A 26968-nucleotide genomic window follows, 5' to 3' on the forward strand; every position below is an offset into this window, starting at 1 on the left:
AGAATGATTGGGGAAATTTGGGTACGGAAACTTTTATATACCTTTCGTTTCTCTTTCAAATTTGTCCATTTTTGGAAAGTATACTTCGCAAACGGAAATAAATTCTTACTTTTGAATGAAGTTGACAAATGAGTCAAGTTCGTGTCATATTTGGGCCATGAGTCATTAAATTTTACTCGTACTTAGATTGAGATAATCTAATATCGAGTAAGTCAAATAATGTTAACTTTATGGCAAATATTGCCACTATATTAAGATATTAGTTCAAAACCCGTGTTATGCACAGTTTTACAATAATATCTTATTATTCGTTTATTGAAAACTATACAAAATGAAATTATTGTAAGTTAAAAAACATTTTAAAAAAGGTACAATAAACAATGTTATATACTACTCCGTATAAGATTAATCTCAATGTCTAATTTATGGAAGTAATAACAATATTTTAGTATTCGTAATATGAAAGCATACTCTTGTTCTTAATTAAAAAGCAATCACTATTCATAAAAATAATAATAATAATAATAATAATACTTTTTGATAATATCTAAAGTAGTTTTTTATTAATATTACATAATATTTCTTATAACAAACTTCTTTCAATAAAAAAAAATAAATAAATAAATTAATTAATTAATAAATAAATAAGTAACAAAAATTTTTGGTTACGGAGATTACTTTAGCATATAATAAAATATAGATGGGATATATTTTGTAAGATATGATAATATTATAGTGTGAATAGATATCTTAGAGAAGATTGTGATTATACTATGACTTTATGAGTCCAAAAACCAATTTATACTTCGTATTTAGCAAAGTAATACTTCGTAACACTTAATTATAATAACATACTACATTCGTTTCAATTTATTTGCAACAACGTGATATTCACCAACATCTAGGTAAAATTTGTTTGTAGTTTTTGTTTGGTTCGACATGGGAAATAAATTTTCACTTGCTAATTGCATAAAAATTGTGCAAATGTGTTTGGTTGACATTATGAAAATTAATATTTCCTAGGAATTACTTCCTATGCATTGTAAGAATTCACTTGTCTAGGGGGGGCTTGGTGAGTTATTTCCCATACTAGGTAGGAATTTACATTGCCCTTAAAAATTTCATTTTCTAGGAAATTTCTAACCAAACACAACATAGTACTATGTAAGGTATAAATGGAGAGTAAAAAATAAAATTGCGTGTGATAAAGAGAAAGCTAGAAAGAAATGACAAGTAAAAACAGAAAGAAAACATTTGTTGAAAATAATTTGGAGTATCCACTTATGGTAAATATTGCAAATAAATTAAAACTGATAAAGTACTTATTTTGTTCGTTTAATATTGCAACCTTTACCCATTATAAATTTTCAACTAAGGTGGAGGTGGAGGAATTTGATATTATAAATTCACAATTTTTAGTTTTTGCAAAACAAATTACTGTATTTGAAATTGGAATAGTATAAAATTGAATTTGAATTGGAATTTCGAGAATTGAAATTATAAAAAACTGCTATGAAGTCCATCCCAGACACTTTATCAATGGTTTCTATAATGCTACATGTTTTTGTATTAGTATGAAACAAAATTATAAAATGGTTTTAAATAATAAATAATACTATAAAATATCTAAATATGCTCTAATTAAAAAAATTCTCCATAGTAAACAATTACTACTTTAGAAATAATATTTAAATATATATATAAAAATATTTTTTTTTCCTTAAAAAAAAATACGTAGTATTAGATTTCCTATCAAAATAGTTTGAACCATTGACCAACCATGATCAAAGGTGGACACAAATCACACAATACCATGACAAGAAAGCATAAATTCAATCTTTCACAAACATTTTGCCCTTACCAATTAAAAAATTAAATGCAAGAAAAACCATGAGTCCACGATAACAGTATGCAGCAATGGCATGCTCAAGGCCTAAGCCAATAATTTGTTCAGCAATGGCATGCTCAAGGCCTAAGCCAAAGAAAGGAAATAGGCAATTGATCAACGATGTGATCCAAGACATCACACAGTTTCTTGCATATTATGGCAACATCAGCCAATATTATTCTCATTTTTGTTCCTGTGAGCCCAGAAAGGGATTGCAGGAGTTAGGAAACACACTCAACCCTAAATGTGCAGCAGTCCCTTGAATTACAAAAAATAATTTCACTCCTTGAATAAAACATATAACTTGGGGAAGAAAAACCCAAAACAACACAAGGCCTCGAAAAATATTACTCAATAACCTTAAGAGCAGCCATAATGAAGTTAAGAGGTCTGATACACATACCAAGAAGTATGGGAATAGAGAATATCGTTTGGGAGGGAGGAGAAAAAAAGAACTACTATCAATCTTAAAAGACATTAAATGGTCGAAACTGATTCATGGCATCATCAGCCACGCCTCAAACCTTATCTTCCAGGGCTGTCAAGAGAAGCAAGGAGACACAAATGGGAGTATCATATTTTTGTGTGCATCAAAGCCTCTAATAGCCCACATGGCACAATGCCATGTTACAAAAAGCAAAAGAAAAGAAAGATCCAAATCATCTTCTCTACTTCTTAACTAAAACACCACGACCCCAAGTTTCATGCCAATGCTCTTCACTGCAAAGAACGAGTAATTAAACGATTACAATTGATGTTATAGATGGATCAGTAGGGGAAAAAAAAGAAGAAGAAAAAAACATGCAATTTTTGGATCATAAACCAACTAACCTCTGCATCTTCACCAGCATGTGATTTTGCACCATCTCCCTTTTGGAGGAAGTCTTCTGTTTTAAGATCAGGATAAAAAGTATCAGAGCTTACGAACTGATAGAAGCAGCTAAAGATAATAATAAAATAAATCATGAAGCTAATGCAATATAACTTGGCCACATATAGCTGTGCCAGATTTTGATCAAACTCAGCACATCCCACGAAAGGAACTTTTTCTGATAAGGTAACAAAAGATATATAGATACGCTGAAAGATAATTCTAACAGGTGTGCAAATTTCTACTAAACCTAAAAACATAACCACAAACCATCTATGGATTATTTTGACCTTGTTTAATGCTGATAACTTTCACATGACATCTTGAATCAATTCAGTTAATATTTAACACCTCCACAATCAGCAATAACCCAGTGGGACTCCCGCTGAACTGGGATCATGGATTGCTCCACATCCACTTGACAGCAAACCAAATACTTATTTCTTTTCCCAGGAGGCAATTCATATTCATTGACTCACCATCCTTGCTAAGTTACATCTCATGGTTCCGCAAAATATATACAGGTAATAAAACAAATTCCTGATATTTATAGCTCCTGATAAGAATACTAAATATTAATTCTGGAGAAAACATTCTCCAAAGCTTCTCTTTCCCAATATGTTATTTTAAAGACTAGGAAAAATGGGAGGCATAACAACTCAAGAATTCACCTAGCAATTTCGTTTTCAAGCACCTGTGAACATGCAATGCTAGGCTTGTAATTGTTCATCGCGTACTAAGTTACACAAATTCCATTAAAAAACTAGTCTAGAAAATCCTCCTCTTCCTTTCATCTGATTATATTATTTGAATTAATCAAATTTCTTATATCCTTCAAGTCTCCTACCCTTTCATCAATTTAATTTTTAAGTTTCTTGTACAGAAACCAAATATTAGTCAGGACTTTGAGACAAAGGAACCCAAGAGATTAAAACATGATCGATTAAATTATAGAATCCACAAAAGAGAAAAGACACGAAATATATATTAAGCTTGAAAACGTATATAAAATATAGATAACAGAAAATTGTGTTGAAAATTTTTGCAAAAATAATCACCTCCTTCTTCGGGGATGTCAGAAGTCCACAAGGTGAGATTGTCTCTAAGGAGCTGCATGATTAGAGTACTATCCTTGTATGAATCCTCATTCAGAGAGTCAAGTTCTGAGATAGCTTCATCAAAAGCTTGCTTGGCAAGGTGACAGGCCCTGGACACATTTCAAGAAGGAAAATGAATTAGAAGGTACACAAGAAGTAGCCCTGTCCGTCTTTTTTTTTTTTTTTTTTTTTTTTTTTTTTTTTTGACATGAGCAGAGCTCTTCAAGTTGAACAAAATATACAAGAAAACAAACCTTTCAGGAGAATTCATAATCTCATAATAAAATACTGAGAAATTGAGAGCCAATCCCAAGCGTATAGGGTGGGTAGGAGGTAACTCAGCCTCAGCTGTTGTGGTGGCACTCTGCGAAAATGGAAGTATTGAAATAAGCAGACAAACCACCAACATAAATTGAGATGCACTATAAATGCATAGTTATCCATATTTTGTATCCTGATATATTATACAAGCATGTAATTTCCATATCATCCAAATATTAAAGTGTGAATGTCACACTTACTGTACAATATGAAAGTATTAAGTCCAACACCTACACAGTAATTAGATTCATAGCCAAATCATAAGTGCGAAAGGCAAAAGGCAAAAGGCAAAAGGCAAAAGGCAAAAGGGGACATATAAAGAAAACAACCAGATCAAATTCATATATACCTCTTGAGCAGCGAAGGTAAGAAAAAATACCATAAAGAAACAGATGTACCAATAGAATAGCACGAAAACCAATAGATCAACAAACATGTAGACAAAGAAAGACGTTACTTAATCTATGTAGGAAGGTACACATTCACAAGTACATACATATCAGATATTTCTAGAATACACCCACAAAAATAATTATGCTTGTAAACATAAAGAATACTGGTGTCAAAATATGATAGCTTTTGTATTCATCAGTGATTTTCACTGGCAAAAAAACTAGCTTCTTTTTGTCATGGATCAACAATTTAACACATGACTAGACCATTAACCTGGTGCCACCTAAAGGCTCTCGTCTTCAAAAGGGTCTAAGGCAATCAAATGTAGCACAAAATCACATTCCATTTGAGTCAATCTGACTCTAAGTTACAATAAAGCATAGATTCTTTAACATCTCATTAAAAAATTACCATCACAATATAACACTAAGTACAAGAAAACAAACATTAAATTAATTTCACCTCATATGCTTTCATAGACTGATCAGAAGCCTCTTTCCTCTCATTACCAAACTTGAACTCAGCAAGATACCTATAGTAATCACCTTTCCTGCAACAACATTAAAGCAACAAAAGCACACATTCATAAACACACATTCATACATTATACCCTACAAAAGATCCTCCATCATCATAAAACCCGAAAAAACCTTACATCTTATAATAAAAGACGGTCGATTCGCCAGCAGTTGCGGAAGGAATGAGATGCTCATTGATAACAGTCATAATATCACTACAAATGTTTGTAAGCTCTAATTCGACCTTCTGCCTATACTCCTTGATTCTCTTCACATTCTGTTCATTCCCTTTGCCCTCTTCCTTCTGTTCGATCGACGACAGTATCCGCCACGAAGCTCTCCGTGCTCCAACAACATTCTTATACCCTACTGAAAGCAAATTCCTCTCTTCTACGGTCAACTCAACATCAAGCTTCGCAAGATTCTTCATCGCTTCCACCATTTCTGCCACAATTCATTAACCATCAATTCATCAAATTCCAGCACTCAAAAATTGAAATTTACTCCAATTAATCAATTAAAGTCAAATTCTGCTCAATCTAACGCAAAATCCATCAAATTAATACCAAAAAAACCGGAAAATCAACAGTATTGATTCAAACAACAAGCAGATCAAGAATCCCTAAATTCTGCAAATTCATAATAAAAGTCAAAGTACAGTGAACTAAACCAAAAAAAAAAACAAACAGATTTCATTTTCCAACAAATTCCAAAACAAAAGAAAAAAGATAGGAAGAAATCATCACCATCGTAGCGTTCAGCTTGCTCAGCAAGCTTGGCGATGTAGACGAAGTTCTCACGTTCTTTAGTAGAAGCCATTGAAAACTGCCGATCTGAGAAATGAGCGAGTTGGTGGTTGTTCTCTGGTTAGAGTAAAAAGTGTAGATGAAGCTTTCTCTCTCTAAAACGACAATGGTGAGAGGAGAGAGAAAGTGTAGGTGAGGAAGATAGAGGAGAGAGAGAGGGAAGAATGGTAGAATGGTGATGGTGGTGGTGGGGAGATGTTAAGGGCTCACACGATAGTGACACGGAATCTTTTTGGGGTTTAGGCGGGGTACCTTTCTTTTTTTAATTAATTTTATTTTCCCTTTTTTTCAACCCTTTAAAAGCATCTTTTTCATTTCTTTTTACTCGTTCGTATCATAATACTCTTTTCATGCTCCCCCTTTTCTTTTTTAAGATAAACTAGGGCCATGTTCTTTAGGGCTATTCTGCTCTGTTGAGTCTTGATCTGCTCTGCTCTGCTCTAATTAAAATAATAATTAATATTGAATTATTATAATAATAATAATTAATATTTAATAATAATAATAAATTAATTAAGATTTAATAATTAATAATAATAGTAATAATAATGATAATAATTATTAATAAAAATAATAATAATAATAATTGATTTTTTATGATAAAAAATAATATTTAAAAGATAATAACTAATATTTAAAGATAATAATTATTAATTTTTAATAATAATAATAATAATAAATTATTAATATTTAATAATAATAATAATAAATAATTAATATTTAATAATAATACTTAATGATTATAATAATAATGCGACAATAATAATAGTGATAATAATAATATTAATAATAATGATAGTAGTAGTAGTAGTAGTAGTAGTAATAATAATAATAATAATAATAATAATAATAATCTAATCTAACCTAATATTATATAAATAACCTAATATTATTTCGACCAATTAAAAATTAGATTTTCTTTTTATTTTAAAATTAAAAAAATTCACTAGCCACATAAGCTAAAGTGACGAATGAAATTTAAAAAAAATTTCCACATAGGTAAAAACGACGAATAATGATTTATTAAGATTTAAATTATTTTAAAAACTAAAAATTATCTTTTTTGAAATATGATCTTTTGATATTAGGATTTAATTTTAAAAAAACTATAAATTATACAATTATTATATACAAACACTTTAAAATTAAATATTTGAAAAAGGAAAATAAATGTTTATTTTGTTTTTAAGAAAACGTTCAATCAATTTTTTTTTTTTAAAAAAACATTTTAAAAGAAATATAAATTATTAATAATTAACTAATATTCTTCAAAAAAAAATTTAAAAAAATCAATATTCTTCAAAAAAAAAAAAATAACAATTACTTTCAATCTTTATCAATATTCTTCAAAAAAAAAATGTTCAATATTTATAATATCTAGCAACCTATTTCATGATTAGATAATAAAATTTATAAGAGATTTATTTGCTACTCCACAAATATATAAGATAGGATGATATTAAAGATTTTTATACATCCTCTCAAAAATATAATTTTGATTTTTTTTTTCAATTGTAAATAGACAATGTATATATACTATACAAAAAACACAAACATGTGATTATTATTAATCTACACTTTTTCATGGTGTGAATTTTTTCAGGTCTAATTCGTTGATTAACAAAAAATATTGGAAATAATGTAAGTATATCAAGGCTTTCTGATGGTAAACAAAATAAATTGATTGTTATTCATGGTTTTATAAGATGTATGTTTTGTTTTATTTTACCTAATCTAATTATGTTACTTATCGTATTAAATTTTGTTAAACAACTTAATTGTAACTTAATATTAATTATTCTGTATTTGAAGGGATTATGTCCATGCGCCAATTGAAAGAAATTTCTTCAAGCACTTATAAATCCAAAAGAGAAATGTGTGGATTGGAAAAGTAAGGGTCTGTTCTCTTCAACTTATTTTCAGTTCAGTTCAGTTCAGTTAGTTCCTAATTTCCTTCTCTCATATATTATTCAGTTCAGTTCAGCTTCAATCACTTCAATTCAGTTCAGCTCAGTTCAGTAAATCATAATATGTCCTAAGTCAACTATAATGTTACAATAGTAGGGAAAAAAATTTAAAGATTGTAAGAGATGTCTCTGATAATTTTGATTTTTTTTATATATTATAGTTTCTGGTAGAATATCTATATTATTATTGTAAAAATCATTGTAGTAGTGTATACATATAACTCTATTATTAAGGACATATGATGATGAAATTTTATTATAAGGATTAAATTTTATTCAATTAGATTAATTTTAGTAACGCAACACTCTTGGTAGTATATATATATTTCATTTAACTATTTAAAAATTTATAAAGTCATATCTTTTACTATTACTCCCACCGTCTTTATTTTAACCTTGTAGTTTTGGATTTACTTTACTAATTTTTCATTGTATAAAGTTGATACGGAGTAAAAGAATAATGGTGGTCCAAGTTATTGTTTGTGAAAGAAAAATAGTGATTCTATAACTATATATGTATAGTGGAACAATGTGTTTTCGTTATACAAACGAATCATAGGTTAAAAAAATACGAATAGGATTATGATTTTATTCTAATATTTATCATACTTATAATTTTCATATAACTAATATTAAGTAGATTAAGGTCGCATTATAAGTTGCATAAAAATAAAACAAATTATTTGTTTTCTAACAAGCAAATAATAAAAAAAATTATAGGGTTAAATTAAGAAAATAATCATTTCATGAGATTTATGTATAAAAAATCGTGCATCGCACGGGCTTCCATCTATAATAATAATAATAATGAAATATGCTCTGCTCTGCTCTGCTTTACTCTGCTGACTCATGCTCTGCTCTGTCCAGAAGCTCAAAAGAACAGGGCCTAGGTTGAGTCCCGTGTGGAGATTTTCACTACTTATTATTAGTTTAACAATATATTTAATTATAAAAATATTTATTTTTTATTGCAAAATAAGATGGAATTATGTAATTACAAAATAAAAAAATAAAAAAATTATATCGTACTAAAGAAAACCGAGGGAGTATTACATGCACGATTAATAAAAATTTCATGGATTACTTCAAAGTTAGAGATAGGAAAATATTATTGCATAGTTTTAAATATAAGAATAATATTTTTGCTGAATGTGTATAAGACCCTGTTCACTTCACCTTAAAAAAATAATATTAAGTAAAAATAATTTCAGTTTAGTAAAAATAAATTCAGTTAAGTAAAAATAAGTTCAATTCAGTAAAAATAATTTCAGTTCAGTAAAAATAAGTTCAGTTCAGTTAAAACATTTTCAGTTCAGTAAAAAAAAGTCTAGTTCAGTAAAATTCGGTATCTTTAAAGAAGAAATATAATAGAAAATTAGTAAAAATAATTTCAGTTCAGCAAAAATAATTTCAGTCCTGTAAAATTAATTTCAGTTCAGTAAAAATAATTTAAGTTCAGTAAAAATAATTTGAGTTCAGCAAAAATAATTTCAGTTCAATAAAAATAATACAAGTTCAGCAAAAATAATTTCAGTTCAGTAAAAATAATTTCAATTCAACAAAAATAAGGTGAAGTGAACGGGGCCTAAATGGAGTATAATTACCAAGAAGGAAAATATTATTGCATAGTAATAAATATTCTCTAAGAAGCTCTGGGGGGAAAAAAAATCTTGTAGCAGATAATTTTTTAACCAAGAAATGACATGTGTCATTCCTAATTCCGCCTTTAATATATAGTTACATATAAATAGAGGGATAGATTATCATTAATCATTCACTCCATTGTTTTAAGTTATCAAAGTTAACGTTAAAAAAGCATTTGTAATTTTTACATATTGAAATTATTGAATACACGTACTACTTTCTTTATAAAAAAAATTAGAGTAAGATTATACACCTTTTTTTTTAGTAAATATTTTTCATTTACTTCATGTCAATTAAAAGTTTTTAATTTCAGAAATATATTATTGAAATATGATGATGAATAGTTTAGGCTAAATCCAGTATAGAAAGTAGAGAAGATTGTTGAAAAAGAATAACACTCTTACTATAATTGATTTGCTACATGAATTATTGTTATAATTGTTTTGCTACCATCAAGGTTATTTACAAACCTCATTAGAAATTTACTTGTTTCGGGTTTTCTGTGTCCCTCGGGAGAGTTATAACACCAAGACTAGATTCCGAGCGCCTGTACCTGCAAAACAACGGAGACTTCGGTTGGGTGGAGTTCCGCCTCCGACGATCAAGTTAGAACGTGTTCGGAAGATGTAAAAAGTGCAGAAAGTAAAGTAGTATCCTCTCGGATTCCGAGATCGAGAATATTCTCTGAGGTGAGAGTTAATTATCTGCAATCATTAACTGCTTTGGTTTTTCCGTATTGAATGGAATGTCTGTTCCCAGGTGGAAACATCTCCCTTTTATAGGGTTTTGGGATTCGTGTCGTTATCCTAGGTTATGGAAACCTAGGAATGGTGGGCTATCACGGGAATTTGGGCCTTGAAGGCCGTCTTTTTCCCAATCATTGGGGATGCCACGTGTCAGCAGAGGAGAGGTTTAATTTGGACCTTTCTAAGGGTGACACGTGTCACCATCTTATCGGGCCACGTGGCTTTGGATATTTTTACCCAAAACATTTGCCTCTCACAGGTGTGACGTGGCATGCCACGTGGCGCTTGTGACACTTGTCACTTAGGTATTGGTGAACAATTTTAACTGTTCACCTTTTGGGGAAATTACGGGGATGCCCCTGAAATTACCCTTCCATAAATAGCATTTTACCCTCCTCTTTTTTCGGACATTTCCAAAATTTAGAAAGAAAGTCAGTCGTTTCTAGAGAGAAAACATCTGACAACCATCTGTGTATCTAAAAACCGCTTGTGTATCTAACAGCTGTCTGTGTATCTTCCGGGAAATTGTCTCTTTTTACCAACTAGTTACAGCCGGTAAAACGTTTGTGCTTTTGACAGACAGGAGAATTTCTGAGAACCCCCTGGGTACTCTCCAAACAATTCTCCTCTTTCAAGGAGGTACATCCGTTTAACCGTTTGTACATCTTGCAAGCAACTGCTCGATTTTCGCCTGCTAGTTACAGCCGGTCAACACTTTAGCCTATTCTACCTTAGGCGGCACACCTTTTGTGCTCTCTTCCCTATAATCCGGATCTACAACCGTCCATCTAGTCCGAGCCATAGTGTCCTGCACAGACACGGAGACGGTCAGATTTGGAGATGAACAAGAGTGATCCAAGCACCAAAAGGCGGCACCCCCAGTCCTAGACTCGGCCGTACTAGGGGACCGGCTGCCTACTAAACTAGGTTGTGCCGTGTGTGCTGTTGATGAATTCATTTATGGAATGATATGTACACAAACGAAAAAAGTATATGCGAAACTCATGGGTCAGACCATTGTAGAATGTTTGGATCAACATCCACTCTGGGATACCGTGATGAGGGCATTGTCTCTGTAAGCGCTTGAATCTTCTCCATGCCTCATATAAAGACTCATCATTAGATTGACGAAAGGTAGCTAGCTCGTTCCTTAAACTTGCAGTCTTCTCTTGCCCTAAAAATCTTTCTAAGAAAGCTTTGGCAAGCTTATCCCATGTATCTAAGGAACCTATACCTTCGTCTCGTAACCATTCCTTTGCTTTATCCCGTAGTGAAAAAGGGAACAAACGAAGTCTGATAGCATCATCAGTAACACTGTTGAGCTTTATGGTGTCACACTTCTCCAAGAAACTGTCTATGTGACTAACAGGGCATTCATGAGATGTGCCTGCAAATGAGTCATTGGAGATGAATTGTATGAATTGAGGTTTTAATTCAAAGTTCTGAGCGGTAATAGGTGGTCTGACAATGTTGGATAGGAGCCCGTTTGCGGTATCAGGTATGCCGTACTCTAATAAAGATTTGATTCTTTCGGTCATTTTACTTGTATTTTGATATCCCCTTCTTCTACTTCTTCTTCTCCTTGAAGTAGCTTCGATTTCAGAGTCAAAAGGTGTTAATATTTATAAACCTAAACATCGAGTTTGCATGAAACATAGAACTAAAAAGAGGAGATCAAAAATACAAGGGGCAATAGCCGAAGCAACAAATCGAAAGCTTAGTAAAAACGAATCACAAATAATCAGAAAGAAACCCGTTAGTCCCCGGAAACGGCGTCAAAATTTGATAGGCGTGTCGCGTACCTAACAAAAATAAACCAAACGAGATCACTACTATGTAGACGAGCAAGTAAGGATCGAATCCCAAGAGACTAAGGTTCACCTAATTAAATAGACTCAAGTAATCACTAAGCAAGTAACAAATCAATGGTGATGAAATTCTGAGAACGAATAATTAAAGGACTCAATTAATCTAAAGAATGTGATAAATCAATGAACTAAAGCATCCAAGATCAAGCATTACCACGAATATAATCAATGCATAAATAAATCTACCCCCAATAACAATTCAATCGACAAGAGGAAAAGCATTCCCTAATCAATACCAAAGGTCTCTCCCGAGTTATCAATGGCTTCCCAAATCAACTATCAAGCCTATTTCCATGGAATCAAGCAAAAAAGGGACATTAAACACAATACTCAACTTCTTAATCATTCAATCATCTACTTCCGTGATGACCTTCAAACCCTTAATTGAAATACCCAAATCCCGTTAATATTCAACTTCCGTTGCAATAAGAACAAAGGGATGATAACAATACCAATTATTCCTAATCTAGTATTGTCATAAACACAATCAATCAAGCATGTCAATTGGAAATATTATTGGAGAATTTAAAGATTAAGTCTAAGCATTAATCATATCTATGCTTTGCAAGATCCCGGATTATGAATCTACTCACACATGCTAACAAAATCAATAATGAAATTCAATGGAGAAAACATAATCAAAAAGCAATAATAATTGAAAGAGAAGAGAAAGAGATAGATACATACCAAAATTGCTTCAATTGAAAGAACTCCAATTGTTGATGAACAATAATCAAGCTAAGAGAAGAATTAAATTGCTTAAAGAAAGTAAAACTAGGGTTCTTAGAGAAAACTAATACTAGAGGATATAATAATGTCTAATTCTAATTGTGATTACAAAGGGTATTTATACCCTTAAAAAGATAAGATTACAAAAATAAGCAAGTCGGATTCCGTAAGGCAGTGCCCGGTCCGACCGGGCGAGCTATGCCCGATCGGGCGGCTGGGATACGACGCTTCTTCCTCTTCGTAGTTCTCCTTCCACCACGTGCCCGGTCCCACCGGGCGGACCATACCTGATCGGGCGCGAGCGGCCTTCAAATTACTTGCTGCCTTCGAAATTCTTAACTATCTTCTAACTCCTCTGTGCCCAGTCCAACCAGGCAAGACATGCCCAACCGGGCACTTAAGGGCTGCAACGCATACTCCATATTCTGCTCATCCTTCTTTGCCCTGTCTGACCGGGCAAGCTAGGGTCAACAGGGCATGGGGGAAACCTTCTTCTTCATGCACTAACTTCTTCTATAAACATCCAAAACGTGTTCGATTCATCCAAGAAACTCCGCATTCCTATGAAACTCACAAAAATACATCGAACACACTAGAGAAGAGATTGTTAGCGAGAAATGGCTCCAAAGAGCCTAAAACCATGCAAATATACGTTGTAAAACCGGGATAAAACATGGTATAAAACTCATACATCAAATTCCCCCAAGCTAACCTCTTGCTTGTCCTCAAGCAAGGCAATCAAAAATAACAAGCAACCAAGTAAACATACTTCACCCCATAATGCAATTTTAAACGAAGGACTCAAAATCGAAATCAAACAAGCATGCATCTTAGCCAACCAATCAAATCACTCAAACCATCAATCAACCTAAATAGTCGTCAAGCGAAATCAACCATGTACAACTCAAGAATCGATGACTAGAATATCTCACCTTTGTGGTCACTCAACACACTATTTATGTGGCAAGCTAAAAGTGAGCTCGATCTCTCACCATCCCCACCAATAATGCAAATCAAACCCCCCATCTCACAACACTCGTGTGTTTAAAGGGTTATATTATCGTTCAACCTAGTCAAATGTCGACTCGAAATATGACATATACTCCAGCATTTTGACAAAAGACTCGTTTCACATGAACACAATACCATGCACGAAGATCGGAAGGACTTTTTTAAGCTTGTAATGTAGGCCGGGATAAAAGTGGGTAGGAAATAAATTTGGGAAATGTGGGCTATTATAGTCTAACCGGGGAGCTATCAAATGCAATTAATAACATCCTCGATTCATCATTTTCATTGACGTGAGCACATACCCAAATTATTCAAGAAACATCCACTACTACTTTTATATTTTTTTAATTTCCAATTCTTTTCTTCTTTTTTTTCTTTGCATCAAATCTTTCTTTCTTTTCCTTCAAAAACGAAACTTCTTTATTTTTGTATCAATTTTTTCCTTGTTCTTTATTTAATTTTTTTTTATTTTTTTTCAAAGTAATAAACCTCCATGCTTGTGATTCCTTCTTCTCTTTTTTTTTTCTTGAAGCTCCACATTCAATGCCAAACTCATCACAAAACACCATGCAATAAAGCTCCCCCAAGCTAGACTTGGGAAAAGCAACCAATTCGGGGCCAAGGGTTTAAATTTGTGGGTTTCACGAAAAATGTGGACAAGCTACAACATGGGTGAGCAAGTGATATACACGTTTTACACATATGTTTTCCCCAACTTTTCAATACATTCTTGTATGGTTTGAGGCTCTTTAGAGCCGTTTTCCGCTAACATTCTCTTCTCTAGTGTGTTCGGTGCATTTTTATAAGTTTTACAGGAACTTGGAGTTTTTCGGATAATTCGGACATGTTTGAAGCATTTTGGAGATGTTAGGGGACAAGGATGTATAATCGAGCTAAACACGAGCCAAGACTTAGAAGAACGAGCAAGCAAAAGAAGTTTTTATAACTGTGCCCGATCGGGCTAAGCATGCCCGGTCAGATCGGGCACAGTAGGGACTCCTGACTGATGCTGGAATTGAAGCAAAGAAGTTATCTTAAGGTTTTATGCCACGCGCCCGATCGGGCAGGCTTCGCCCGGTTTGGACCGGGCGCGTGGAGGCTGGAGGCGTTCAAGATTATGAAGATCAGCAAGGCAGCTAGGGTAGACGTTGTGCCTCGCACCCGATCGGGGGCTACCCGCCCGGTTGGATCGGGCGCAGAGGAAGTTCAGAAAAGAAAGCAGCGCTGTTGTTTATACCATGTGCCCGATCGGGCATGTCAAATCGGGCACAGTTGTGCGCAACTCCGAATTCTAATTTTATTATTTTTAGGTCATTAAGGGTATAAATACCCAGTGTAATTTTCATTAGTGGATTATTGAGATTTTCCTTAAGTCCTCTTTCTCTCTCTAGAACTTTAGTTTAATTCCTTTTAGCAATTTAAATCTTAGGTTAGATTTGGGTATTGTTGATTAACAATTTGAGTAATTTTAATTGAAGCATCATTGGTATTCATCTCTATTCCTTTCTCTTTCAATAATTTATGCTTTTCAATCATGTTTTCTATCATTATGATTGTTATTACTTTCTTCAATATGCGTGAGTAGATTTCTTATTCCAAGATCTAGGGTAGCCCAATTATGATTGATGCATGAATTAATTCTTTAAATTCTCTAATAACCATTGTAATTGTCTATGCTAAATTGATTGTGATTATGCCAATGCTATATTAGAGATAATTAGTATTGTTATTATTCCATTGTTTCTATCACAACGAGAGTTGGATTTTAACGGAATTGAGTAAATTGATTTAGGGTTTGAAATTCATCACGAGAGTAGTTGAATTGATAATTGGAAAGTGAAGTAAAGTGTTTAATGTCTCTAATTTGCATGATACCATGAGAATAGGCTTGATTGTAGGTTAGGGAAGCCATTGATACTCGAGAGAGGTCCTTGGTATTGATTAGGGTTTACTTTTCCCCATGTTAATTGGAATTGTATGTTAGGGGTAGATATATAATTGCATCAATCGTAATTGTGGTGATACTTGATCTTGGATGTTTTCGTTTATTGATTTATTATATTCGTTTGATTTATTCTAAGTTTTCCATACATTAGCTTTTAGTTTATTCCACCATTGTTTGATTCTTGCTTGGTAAGTACTTGAGTCTAGATAATTTAGGTGAACCTTAGTCTCTTGGGATTTGACCCTTACTTGCCCGACTACATAGTTAGGAGGAATAGTTAGGTTATTTTTGTTAGGTACGCGACACGCCTATCAAACTTTGGCGCCGTTGCCGGGGACTAACGGTTTCATTTGATTATTTGTGATTCGTTTTTGCTAAGCTTTATTCGTTGCTTCGGCTATTTTCTCTTGTGTTTTTTATATTATTTCTCTAGTTTTCTTGTTGCATGCCCGCACGACGCTCAGGGTCAGAAGATCTTGAACCATTTGACTCTGAGATCGATGCAACTATAAGGAGAAGGAGAACAAGGAATCGACGTAGGAGAAACATGGAAGATGCTACGAAATCCCTTATGGAGTGCGGTATTCTTGATACGACTACCGGACTCCTATCTAGCATTGTCAGGCCACCTGTGACGGCTCAGCACTTCGATCTTAAGCCCTAATTCATTCAATTTATCTCTAATGATTCCAGGCCTACCGCATGATTGTCCGGTAAGTCATATTGATAGTTTTCTGGAGAAATGTGACACAATGAAAATGAATGGTGTAACAGATGATGCTATTAGACTTTGCCTTTTCCCCTTCTCATTGCGGGATAGGGCAAAGGAGTGGTTGAGAGATGAAGGCACTGGCTCGTTTGACACATGGGACAAGCTAGTGAAGGCCTTCTTAGTGAAGTTTCTAGGACAGGAGAAGACTGCTAGGTTGAGGAACAAGCTATCTACCTTCCGACAGTCAGATGACGAGTCTCTCTATGAGGCTTGGAGGAGATTCAAGAGGCTAAAGAGATAATTCCCTCATCATGGCATCCCAGAGTGGATGTTAATCCAAACATTCTACAATGGGTTGACTCATGAATTTCGCATATACATAGATGCTGCATCCGGAGGTTCGGTCATGACCAAAAATCCAACAAAAGCCAGGGAACTAATAGAAAAAATGGCGGCCAACGATAACTACCATCCAGGAGGTCATCAGAATATGAAAAAAGGAGGTAAACTTGATGTAGATGCTTTGACTATGTTAACCAGTTCTGTGCAGGCACTAAGAAGCAGGTTTGATAAGCTCCAAGCTGGAACTTCTACTAGCCCACAGGATGTTTATCAAATGTGTAATGTGCAGGGCCACATCGCACCTGATTGTCCGCAGAACATGAGTGAGATGTCTATTGAACAAGCCAATGCTTTCTACTCTTCGAACCCCAAAAAGCCCTTTGATCCCTACTCCAATTCTTACAACGAAGGTTGGAAACATCATCCCAACTTCTCTTATAAGAACACCCAAGCACAACAAAATCCACCATTACAACCATCCCTACCCAACAACTACAACTCACCACCCGGTTTCCAACAAAGACCACCTATGAACCAAGAACCAACGCAACTACTTCCCCAGAAATCTAGCCTTGAGTTGATGATGGAGAGCTTCATTACCACAACTAACAGTGCCATCCAACAACAAGGTAGCTCCATCCAACAGTTGCAAGCCCAGAGTAAGCTCATGGAAACCCAAATAAGTTAACTTTCACAACAGGTGAGTCGTTTATCAACTCTTCATGATCAAGCGAAGGTCCAAAAAGAACAATGCAATGTAGTTTTCTTGAGAAGAGATGAATCATCTCCGAGGCAAATAGATGAGAAAGTGTACAGTGTGGAGTCTAGAAAAGATGAAAAGGGTAAAGATGCTCAAAGTTCCAAATATGTTGCTCCACCGGCTTATGAGGAACTGATTCCCTTCCCGCAAAGGTTATTAAGGGTCGTGCTCGATAGACATTTTCGGAAATACTGCGAAGCTCTTCAGAAGGTACACGCCTCTACTCCTTTTTCCGATCTTTTAATTCAAATGCCTCAATTTGCGAATTTTGTGAAGAATATTAAAGATCAACATAAGGATAAGGAAGTAGTAAATAATAAAGGCCCTACTCTCTTATATGATAACCTACCACCTAAGCTGCATGATCCTGGTAGTTTCACTATCCCCTGCACGATAAACGAAAAATTTTTCGACAGAGTTTTGTGCGACTTAGGTGCTAGTGTCAACCTAATGCCTTATTCGTTATACGAGAACTTAGGTTTGAGAGGACTTAAACCTTCCCCTATTTCTCTTCAAATGGCTGATAGGACCTCTAGACTCCCTAAGGGTGTGGTTGAAGACGTATTATTTACGGTGGGTGAACTTGTTTTTCCTGTTGATTTTGTTGTCATGGATATGAAAGAAGATCGCAAGATCCCGATCATATTTGGTCGACCATTCCTCGCCACAGGTCAAGCCCTAATAGATGTTCCCAAAGGACAAGTCACCATTAGGGCCCAGGATAAACAAGTTATGTTCAAGCTCTATGATGAACATAATTCTATATTTGATGGTGGAACTTGCTTGAGAATCGATGCTACTAACCCTTTGTTTGATAAGTATGTATTTGATAGAAATTTCGTGAGAAGCAAGGACAAAATTCCACCTGATGATGTGTTTGGCCACATGAAGGCGAGTCCAGATATAAGTGAAAGGAATGGTGTCCTTCCAACAAGTGTATTCTTCAGATAGAGGGTTCAGAATTATTACAGAGTTAATTCTTCAGTAAGATCAAGTGATCGGAATGCCTAGGTGGAGGCCGCTTTCGATCAGTAATTTCGAGGTATAATTGATATTACAGCTTAATCTTAACTGAACCCTTCGGGTCGAACCCAATCGAATCACCGATCCGAGACGACGAATTAATCCGAAAGGATTTAATGAGTCGACAGAGTTTTACGAATACAGACGTCGGATATCGAGCCTAGGGCTTCGAGGCCGAGCGTCACAAAATCACAAGCGACAAGTACGAGTGTAGCCGTAGCACCACAATGGTCTAATCATGTGGATGCTAGGCTAGTTCGAGCTAGCATGCACCTAGCATGGCTAGGCGCAAGCCTAAGCACACTAGGTGTGCTAGGCGCACCATCGCAGCCCAAGCAGCATGCCTAGGCGCACCATGCGTGCCTTAGGATGGCTGGGCACCATCGCAGCCCTAGCATCATGCCTAGGGGCTATCGCAGCCCTAGCATGATGCCTAGGCACTATGGCAGCCCATCGCAAGCACCAGGCGCACCATCGCTGGCACTAGGTGCTGGCGTGCGTGCGTGCCTAGCATGGCAGCACCATCGCTAGCACCAAGTACTAGCATGGGTGCTTGCCTCGCATCACAGCACGCTGGGCGTGTGCGAGTGCCCAAGCACCATCGCAGGCTTAACACCACGCACAGCACCATCGCAATGCCAAGGGCTTGCGTGCGTGCGTGTGCTTATGCCTAGGCCTATCGAACCATCGCAGCACGCAGCCTAGGCACCATCGCAGGCATGGCACCACGCACAGCACCATCGCAATGCCAGGGGCTTGCGTGTGTGTGCGTGTGTGCCTCGCAGCCTCGCACAGCAGCATGCCAGGCAATGCCCTGTGCGTGTGCGTGTGCGTGTGCGTGTGCGTGTGCGAGTGCCAGTGCGTGCTGGCTAGCAAGCAGCAGCAGCAATGATGCGTGGGGCTGGTGCGTGTGTGCGTGCGATGGGGATGCTGGGATGCTAGGCAGCAGCACTACGCAACAACTAGCCTGGCTGTGCGTGTGCATGTGCGTGTGTGTGCGATAGCCAGGCAGCAGCGCCCAGGGCCCAGCACAAGGCGTGGCTCGCTGGGCAGACTAGGCTGGCTGGCCAGCAAGGCAAGTTGCCAGCACAGCATGCTTGAGGCGGTTTGAGGGAGTGGGGACCAAAGGGCTTGGAGCATGCCTTGGGGAGCAAGGCAATGGTCCCCCCCAAGGTTCATGGTCCTCACCTAACCCTCTCTCTCCCTTTGACACTTGTTGCATTGTGATTGAATTAATTATTAATTTATTTTGGAAATAAATTAATTATCAAAATTATTCTTTCTCCCACATTGGTTGGGAAATGAAGTTCAAGGGTGCATTTCCTTATAAATACCAAAGGCATGGTATTGGGAAATACACAACTCTTGACTAACCTTAAAGACTTGGGACGCTTGGGTCGGGTCGAGGGTACGATCCGTTGGAGATCTCGTAGTTTCGGGATTTTGAAGTAAGAGCTCTTCGGGAGCGAAGCACGCAACAAAGGTATAATTCTTATTCTTAGTCTTGCTTGATTAAGTTTATTATGCTTGTTAATTGCTTTAATTAAGGGGCGGGTCTTGGGGGTTTCCTTCCGCGTAGTGTCGGGTCACTACGAAACCCTACAATAAGGCGGGTAAATAATAAAATTAAGGAGTCACTTGGAGGCAATCATTCCCATGGGCGACATTGCGGAGTTCCTCTTCCGTGTGGTGATCCCGGTTGAGCCAATGAGTATCAATATGGTCAAGCTAAAGACCTTATAAACAAGCGCTTTTGGGAGGCAACCCGCTTTTCGTTTAATTTTTTATTTTTTTTAATTATTTATTTATTTATTTATTAGTTTTATCTCCCTTGGTGTCTTTATGTCATTTTTGTGTTGTGTTTGTTATTTTTCAGAGAACATCGGTATATAGGAGGAGCGAGATGCCGAGAGATTTCATCAAAAGTGGAAAACAAGGCGTTTTGCTCGTTGCCCGGTCAGACCGGGCAAGGCCAGCCCGATCGGGCGCGAGCAACAACGTTGAAAGAAGCAAGTGAAGATTGGAAATCCTCTTCGCCCGATCAGACCGGGTAGCACCCGCCCGATCGGGCGCGAGAGGAACTTGGAGGAAGAAGCTGCGTATTTTTTTCGGCTAAGTACTTTCACCCCTTATGCTCGATCAGACCGGGCATATATCGCCCGATCGAGCACAGGTGGTTGAAAATTCCAGCATCTCTAAAAAAAAAAAAAGAGAGAGAGAACAATACAGTGCCCAATCAGACCGGGCGTTACCAGCCCGATCGGGCGCGAACAGCAGCAGGTACGCAGCACAAGGAACAGCAACAGGCTGGCTTTAGCTTCCTCCGCCCGATCTCACCGGGCAGCACCCGCCTGATCAGGCGTGATGAAATTTCTTGCGAATTTCAGTTTTTTAAAAAAAACCGATTTTCCCTTTCCTTCCTCATTTTTTCTTTCACCTTCAATCATCTTCCACTCTTTCTCTCTCTAAAAACCCCCAAATTCTCTAATTGAACATTGAAACATTTTTTCCTGTTAAGTGAACATTGAATATTAAATCGAAAAGTATCCCTAATCGAGGTCATCTAACAGATGGACGATTGATGACCGCCATAGATTAGTGTGTAGTATGATTTACAGCACCGTTTCTTGTGCTGCGAGGACGTGACAGTCATAAATCATTTGCACAGGTACAATTGAGAACTGTACTGGATAAGACCTATGAGAGTACTTTAAGAAAATTTAAATTTTGTCATAAGTACATTTCTCATTATGACTATCGAAACTTATTTCCTCCGACCATGAGTACTGTGAAGTTTTCTTGTTTGAGCACTAGACTCTTTGATGTTTCCAAACGTCTGCCTTAACTAGGGATCATAACGGAAACACTCGGGAGACTATGTCCTCTTAGTAAGAAGAACTTACAATACAAGACTGGGATTGTCCCCTACTAATAATAGGGAAAATGTTTTGTTGTTTACAAGGCCGCTCGAAGAGTGAGACTGTGAAAATGCATGGCCGTGCTCAGATGGATTTTAGAAATCATCTGCTTATTGACAGTCGAACTCGGAGATTGAGAAACACTTCTGAACGTAATAAGGATGATAAAGAATCTTACCTTATAGTTCACGAAGAAACATTAAGTGACATAGGAAATGAGCCATACACAATATGCACACTTGTCCGGAAGGACAAGTGGGAGATTGAAAGGAATGGTATCCTTCCAACAAGTGTATTCTTCCGATAGAGGGTTCAGAATTATTACAGAGCTAATTCTTCAGCAAGGTCAAGTGATCGGAATGCCTAGGTGGAGGTCGCTTCCGATCAGTAATATCAAGGTACAATTGATATTACAGCTTAATCTTAACTGAACCCTTCGGGTCGAACCCAATCGAATCACCGATCCGAGACGACGAATTAATCCGAAAGGATTTAATGAGTCGACAGAGTTTGACGAATACAGACGTCGGAAATCGAGCCTAGGGCGTCGAGACCGAACGTCGCAAAATCACAATCGACAAGTATGAGCGTAGCCGTAGCTAGGCTAGGCTAGCTCATCGCAAGCCCAGGCGCACCATGGTGTGCTAGGCGCACCATGGTGTGCTAGGCACTATCGCAGCCTAGGCGCGCCCTAGCAGCCCATCGCAAGCTAGCAACATGCTAGCATGGGTGCCTGTGTGCGCATGGCAGCCATCGCAAGCCCCTCAAGCACCAGGCAGCCCATCGCAAGCTAGCAGCATGCTAGCGTGGGTGCCTGGGTGCATATGGCACCTATCGCCAGCAATGGGCGCACCATGCGCACCATCGCAGGCCCTGGTGCTGCGTGCGTGCGTGCCTGGCATGGCAGCACCATCGCAGGCACCAGGCGCACCATGGCAAGCACTGGGTGCTGCGTGCGTGCGTGCCTGGCATGGCAGCACCATCGCAAGCACCAAGTGCTAGCATGGTTGCCTGCCTGGCAATGGCGCACCATGTGCGTGGTGGCTTGTGTGCTAGCCTTCGCATGGTAGCACCAAGCATCGCACCACATGCGAGGGCCTGGGCGCCAGCGTGGTGCTAGGCCTCGCACAACAGCCAAGCATCACCACACACCAAGACTGCCGCATGATGCGTGGGTAGTGCGAAGGAGGCTGCGAGTCGTGTGTACGCATGGTGCGAGGGACAATGCGGCCAGCATGCGTGGCTCGCTAGTAGCACGCATGCTGGCTGTGCTAGCGATGAGGCGCGAAGAGTGTGCGTGTGTGCGTGGGGCTGATGGGGGCCAGTGCCAGCACTAGGTGCTAGTAGCGCCCAGCGCAGCACGTAGCACCAGCACAGCCCAGCAGCAGCATGCACTGGCTGGCTGGTTGGCACACTAGCTGGCAGCTAGCTAGCACACCTTGACCCGGTTTTGGGCATGGTGTGTGGGGACCAATACATGGCCTTGGGGATCAAGGCAATGGTCCCCCCAAGACTTGGGCCTCACTTGGCTTTCTCTATAATTATGCCAAGTGTTGATTTGTGATTGAGTTGATTAATTAATTAATTTTGGAATTAAATAATTATCATTTTACCAACTCTCCCACATTGATGGGAGATTGGAAATCAAGGGATCATTTCCCTATAAATACCAAGCTTGGTATTGGGATTTGACAACCTTGAGTGGAATTAAAAAGGCAACTCTAGAAAAGAGTAAACCTTTGATTCGTAAAACTCATAGTTATTTTTGTTCGGGTCTTGACTAACCTTCAAGACTTAGGACGCTCGGGTTGGGTCGAGGGTACGATCCGTCGAAGATCTCGTCTTGTCGGGATTTTGAAGTAAGAGCTATTTGGGAGCGAAGCACTCGTCAAAGGTATAATTCTTGTTCTTAATCTTGTTTGATTAAGTTTATTATGCTTGTTTAATTGCTTTAATTAAGGGGCGGGTCTTGGTGGGTTTCCTTCCGCGTAGTGTCGGGTCACTACGAAACCCTACACTTCTTGCTAGGCTAGGAATTTATATTGAATGTCGAAATTTATTTTCTAGACTTGGCATGACTCAACTATTTAATATGATACATTATACATTTGAGGACATTACTCTTGAATTCCTAAGTTCATTTGATGTTGTGAAAGGTAGAGACGGTTTGGTTACGCATGTTGTGTATAGATTAATGAATAAATCTCACCGTCTCACCTTGGATGGATTTGGTAGGAAATTTGGCCTCCCCTCTACCGGTTTGACTGTGCAACCCGATAGTTTCACCTCGGGGGAGTTGTGGTTGGCGATGACGGGTGAGAACATAGAATCAATGCAACATGCCCGTGCCCATAAAATTCATCAAACGACCCTTAGGATGTGGACCAGGTCATCGGGGAGGACAATTTTTGGTAGAATTGAACCTAACAACGTTCGGACGGATGAGATTGCCATCCTAGGTAGCTACCTTAGGTTCGGAGATGAGGGAGAGGGGTTTAGGATGAACATAATGTAGGGTTTCGTAGTGACCCGACACTACGCGGAAGGAAACCCACCAAGACCCGCCCCTTAATTAAAGCAATTAACAAGCATAATAAACTTAATCAAACAAGATTAAGAACACGAATTATACCTTTGACGCGTGCTTCGCTCCCAAAGAGCTCTTACTTCAAAATCCCGAAAAGACGAGATCTCCGACGGATCGTACCCTCGACCCGACCCGAGCGTCCTAAGTCTTGAAGGTTAGTCAAGACCCGGACAAAATAACTATGAGTTTTACGAATCAAAGGTTTACTCTTTCTTAGAGTTGCCTTTTTTAATTCCACTTAAGGTTTTTCATTTCCCAATACCCAAGCTTGGTATTTATAGGGAAATGAACCCTTGAACTTCATTCCCCAACCAATGCGGGAGTTTGAATAATTTTGCTAATTAATTTATTTCTATAATAAATTAATAAATAAATCCAATCACAATGCAACAAGTGTCAAAGGGAGAGAGAAGGTTAGGTGAGGACCATGGAGGGGTGGGGGGGACCATTGCCTTGCTCCCCAAGGCTTTCCCAAAGCCTTGGTCCCCACCCTCACAAAACCGCCTCACTTAAAAGGGGTGCTGGGCTGCTGCTAGCTAGCATGTGCCAGCCAGCCCAGCCAGCTAGCATGTGCCTGCCCAGCAGCCTCGCATGCCTGATGCTAGGCTGTGCTAGGCGCTGGTGCTGGCCAGTGCTAGGCGCTGGTGCTGCTGGTTGCCTAGAACTCCCTATCGCACGCACATGCATCTCTCGCAACATCTCCCTCGCATCCCATTGCTAGCACAGCCAGCATGCGTGCTGCTAGCGAGCCACGCATGCTGGCCCTTTCCCTCGCACCATCCACGCAACACGCTACGCACCATGCAACCCTCGCACACGCATCAGTCAGTGCCTAGCACTGCTATGCTTGGTGCGAGGCACGCACACACGCACCAGCCCACACGCATCATTACTGCTGCTGTGCGAGGCTGCGAGGCACACACGAACACACACGCAAGCCCCTGACATTGCGATGGTGCTGTATGTGGTGCCATGCCTTTCGATGGTGCCTGGCCTAGGCTGCGTGCTGCGATAGCCTGCCACATGCACCCAGGCACCCAGGCTAGCTCGTTGCTAGCTGCGATGGGCTGCCTGGTGCTTGTGGCACTTGCGATGGCTTGCCATGCGCACTCAGGCACCCAGGCTAGCACGCTGCTAGCTGCGATGGGCTGCCTGGGGCTTGTGGTGTTGTGCGATAGGCTGCCATACGCATGCCTAGGCTGCGATAGTGCCTAGCACACCATGGTGCGCCTAGGCTTGTGATGAGCTAGCCTAGCCTAGCTATGGCTACGCTTATACTTGTTGCTTGTGATTTTGCGACGTTCAGTCTCGACGCCCTAGGCTCGATTTCCGACGTCTGTATTCGTAAAACTCTGCTGACTCATTAAATCCTTTGGGATTAATTCTTCGTCTCGGATCGGTGATTCGATTGGGTTCGACCCGAAGGGTTCAGTTAAGATTAAGCTGTAACATCAATTGCACATTGATATTACTGATCGAAAGTGGCCTCCACCTAGGCATTCCGATCACTTGACCTTACTGAAGAATTAGCTCTGTAATAATTCTGAACCCTCTATCCGAAAAATACACTTGTTGGAAGGACACCATTCCTTCCAATCTCCCACTTGTCCTTCCGGACAAGTGTGCATACAGTGTATAGCTCATTTCCTATGTCACTTAATGTTTCTTCGTGAACTATAAGGTAAGATTCTTTGTCATCCTTATTACGTTCAGGAGTGTTTCTCGATCTCCGAGTTCGACTGTCAATAAGCAGATGATTTCTAAAATCTATCTGAGCACGGCCATGCATTTTCACAGTCTCGCTCTTCGAGCGGCCTTGTAAACAACAAAACATTTTCCCTATTGTTAGTAGGGGGACAATCCTAGTCTTTTATTGTAAGCTCTTCTTACTAAGAGGACATAGTCTCCTGAGTGTTCCCGTTATGATCCCCAGTTACGGCAGACGTTTGGAAACATCAAGAGTCTAGTACTCAAACAAGAAAACTTCACAGTACTCATGGTTGGAGGAAACAAGTTCCGATAGTCATAATGAGAAATGTACTTATGACAAAATTTAAATTTTCTTAAAGTACTCTAATAGGTCTTATCCAGTACTGTTCCAAACTGTACCTGTGCAAATGATTTATGACTGTCACGTCCTCGCAGCACAAGAAACGGTGCTGTAAATCATACTACACACTAATCTATGGCGGTCATCAATCGCCCATCTGTTAGATGACCTCGATTAGGGACACTTTTCGATTTAATATTCAATGTTCACTTAACAGGTGTTTCTTTATCCAAGACATGGTCTTGATACCCTGTTTTGAATATTTCCGTAAATCGAATGGACTCATTATTTAATTCTAAACCACAATTAAATAGTAATGGAGTGAATGATAATTTTGCACAAAAATTAATTACTCCATTAATGAATGGTTTTAATACAATTTCTTACATTAAATCAACCCGTTTAATTAAAACACATGTACAGGGAATTTTCAAATCCAGTCTCCTACGTGCTTGATTCCCATTACCTCAACGTGTTTGTTGTGCTTCACTTGAGGCAAAGGTTTAGTCAAAGGATCGGCTACATTATCATCCGTGCCGATCTTACAAATTCTGATTTCACCTTTGGATTTCCATTCCCTTATCATGTGAATCGCCTTTGCACGTGTTTGACCTTCTGGTGCTCTCTCGGCTCCCTGGCCTGAGCGATAGCTCCATTATTATCACAATAGAGGTCTATCGGCCCCTTGATTGAGGGTACAACACCAAGTTCGCTAATGAACTTGCGAATCCAAACAGCTTCCTTGGCAGCTTCTGAAGCGGCCAAGTACTCG

General features: G+C 38.3%; 2 protein-coding genes across 2 annotated transcripts; one reads left to right on the plus strand and one right to left on the minus strand.

The window, feature by feature from the left end:
* Positions 1 to 2220: 2220 nt before the first annotated feature.
* On the minus strand, positions 2221 to 6080 carry LOC110739546 (14-3-3-like protein D). The gene is made up of 7 exons (XM_021920006.1): positions 5835 to 6080; positions 5226 to 5532; positions 5033 to 5120; positions 4111 to 4220; positions 3818 to 3966; positions 2720 to 2775; positions 2221 to 2608 (listed from the first exon to the last, which is right to left on the minus strand). The coding sequence occupies exons 1-7, from the start codon at positions 5905 to 5907 to the stop codon at positions 2606 to 2608; spliced, it is 786 nt and encodes a 261-aa protein (XP_021775698.1). The 5' UTR covers positions 5908 to 6080; the 3' UTR covers positions 2221 to 2605.
* A 10884-nt stretch (positions 6081 to 16964) lies between these two features.
* On the plus strand, positions 16965 to 20534 carry LOC110739490. The gene is made up of 3 exons (XM_021919933.1): positions 16965 to 17487; positions 17590 to 18537; positions 20518 to 20534. The coding sequence occupies exons 1-3, from the start codon at positions 16965 to 16967 to the stop codon at positions 20532 to 20534; spliced, it is 1488 nt and encodes a 495-aa protein (XP_021775625.1).
* Positions 20535 to 26968: the final 6434 nt, after the last annotated feature.

The sequence above is a fragment of the Chenopodium quinoa genome, unplaced genomic scaffold (genome assembly GCF_001683475.1).
Source record: "Chenopodium quinoa cultivar QQ74 unplaced genomic scaffold, ASM168347v1, whole genome shotgun sequence".
Taxonomy (NCBI): domain Eukaryota; kingdom Viridiplantae; phylum Streptophyta; class Magnoliopsida; order Caryophyllales; family Amaranthaceae; genus Chenopodium; species Chenopodium quinoa.

Bases quoted from the DNA above. Each gene is read 5' to 3' on its own strand.
- LOC110739490 (XM_021919933.1), top strand. From the start codon at position 16,965: ATGGCGGCCAACGATAACTACCATCCAGGAGGTCATCAGAATATGAAA. The intron at 17,488-17,589 runs GTAGCTCCATCC...TTCATGATCAAG, and splicing joins CAGTGCCATCCAACAACAAG to CGAAGGTCCAAAAAGAACAA.
- LOC110739546 (XM_021920006.1), bottom strand. From the start codon at position 5,907: ATGGCTTCTACTAAAGAACGTGAGAACTTCGTCTACATCGCCAAGCTT. The intron at 5,121-5,225 runs GTAAGGTTTTTT...ATGTTGTTGCAG, and splicing joins ACCGTCTTTTATTATAAGAT to GAAAGGTGATTACTATAGGT. The intron at 3,967-4,110 runs GTTTGTTTTCTT...AAATGTGTCCAG, and splicing joins ATTATGAATTCTCCTGAAAG to GGCCTGTCACCTTGCCAAGC.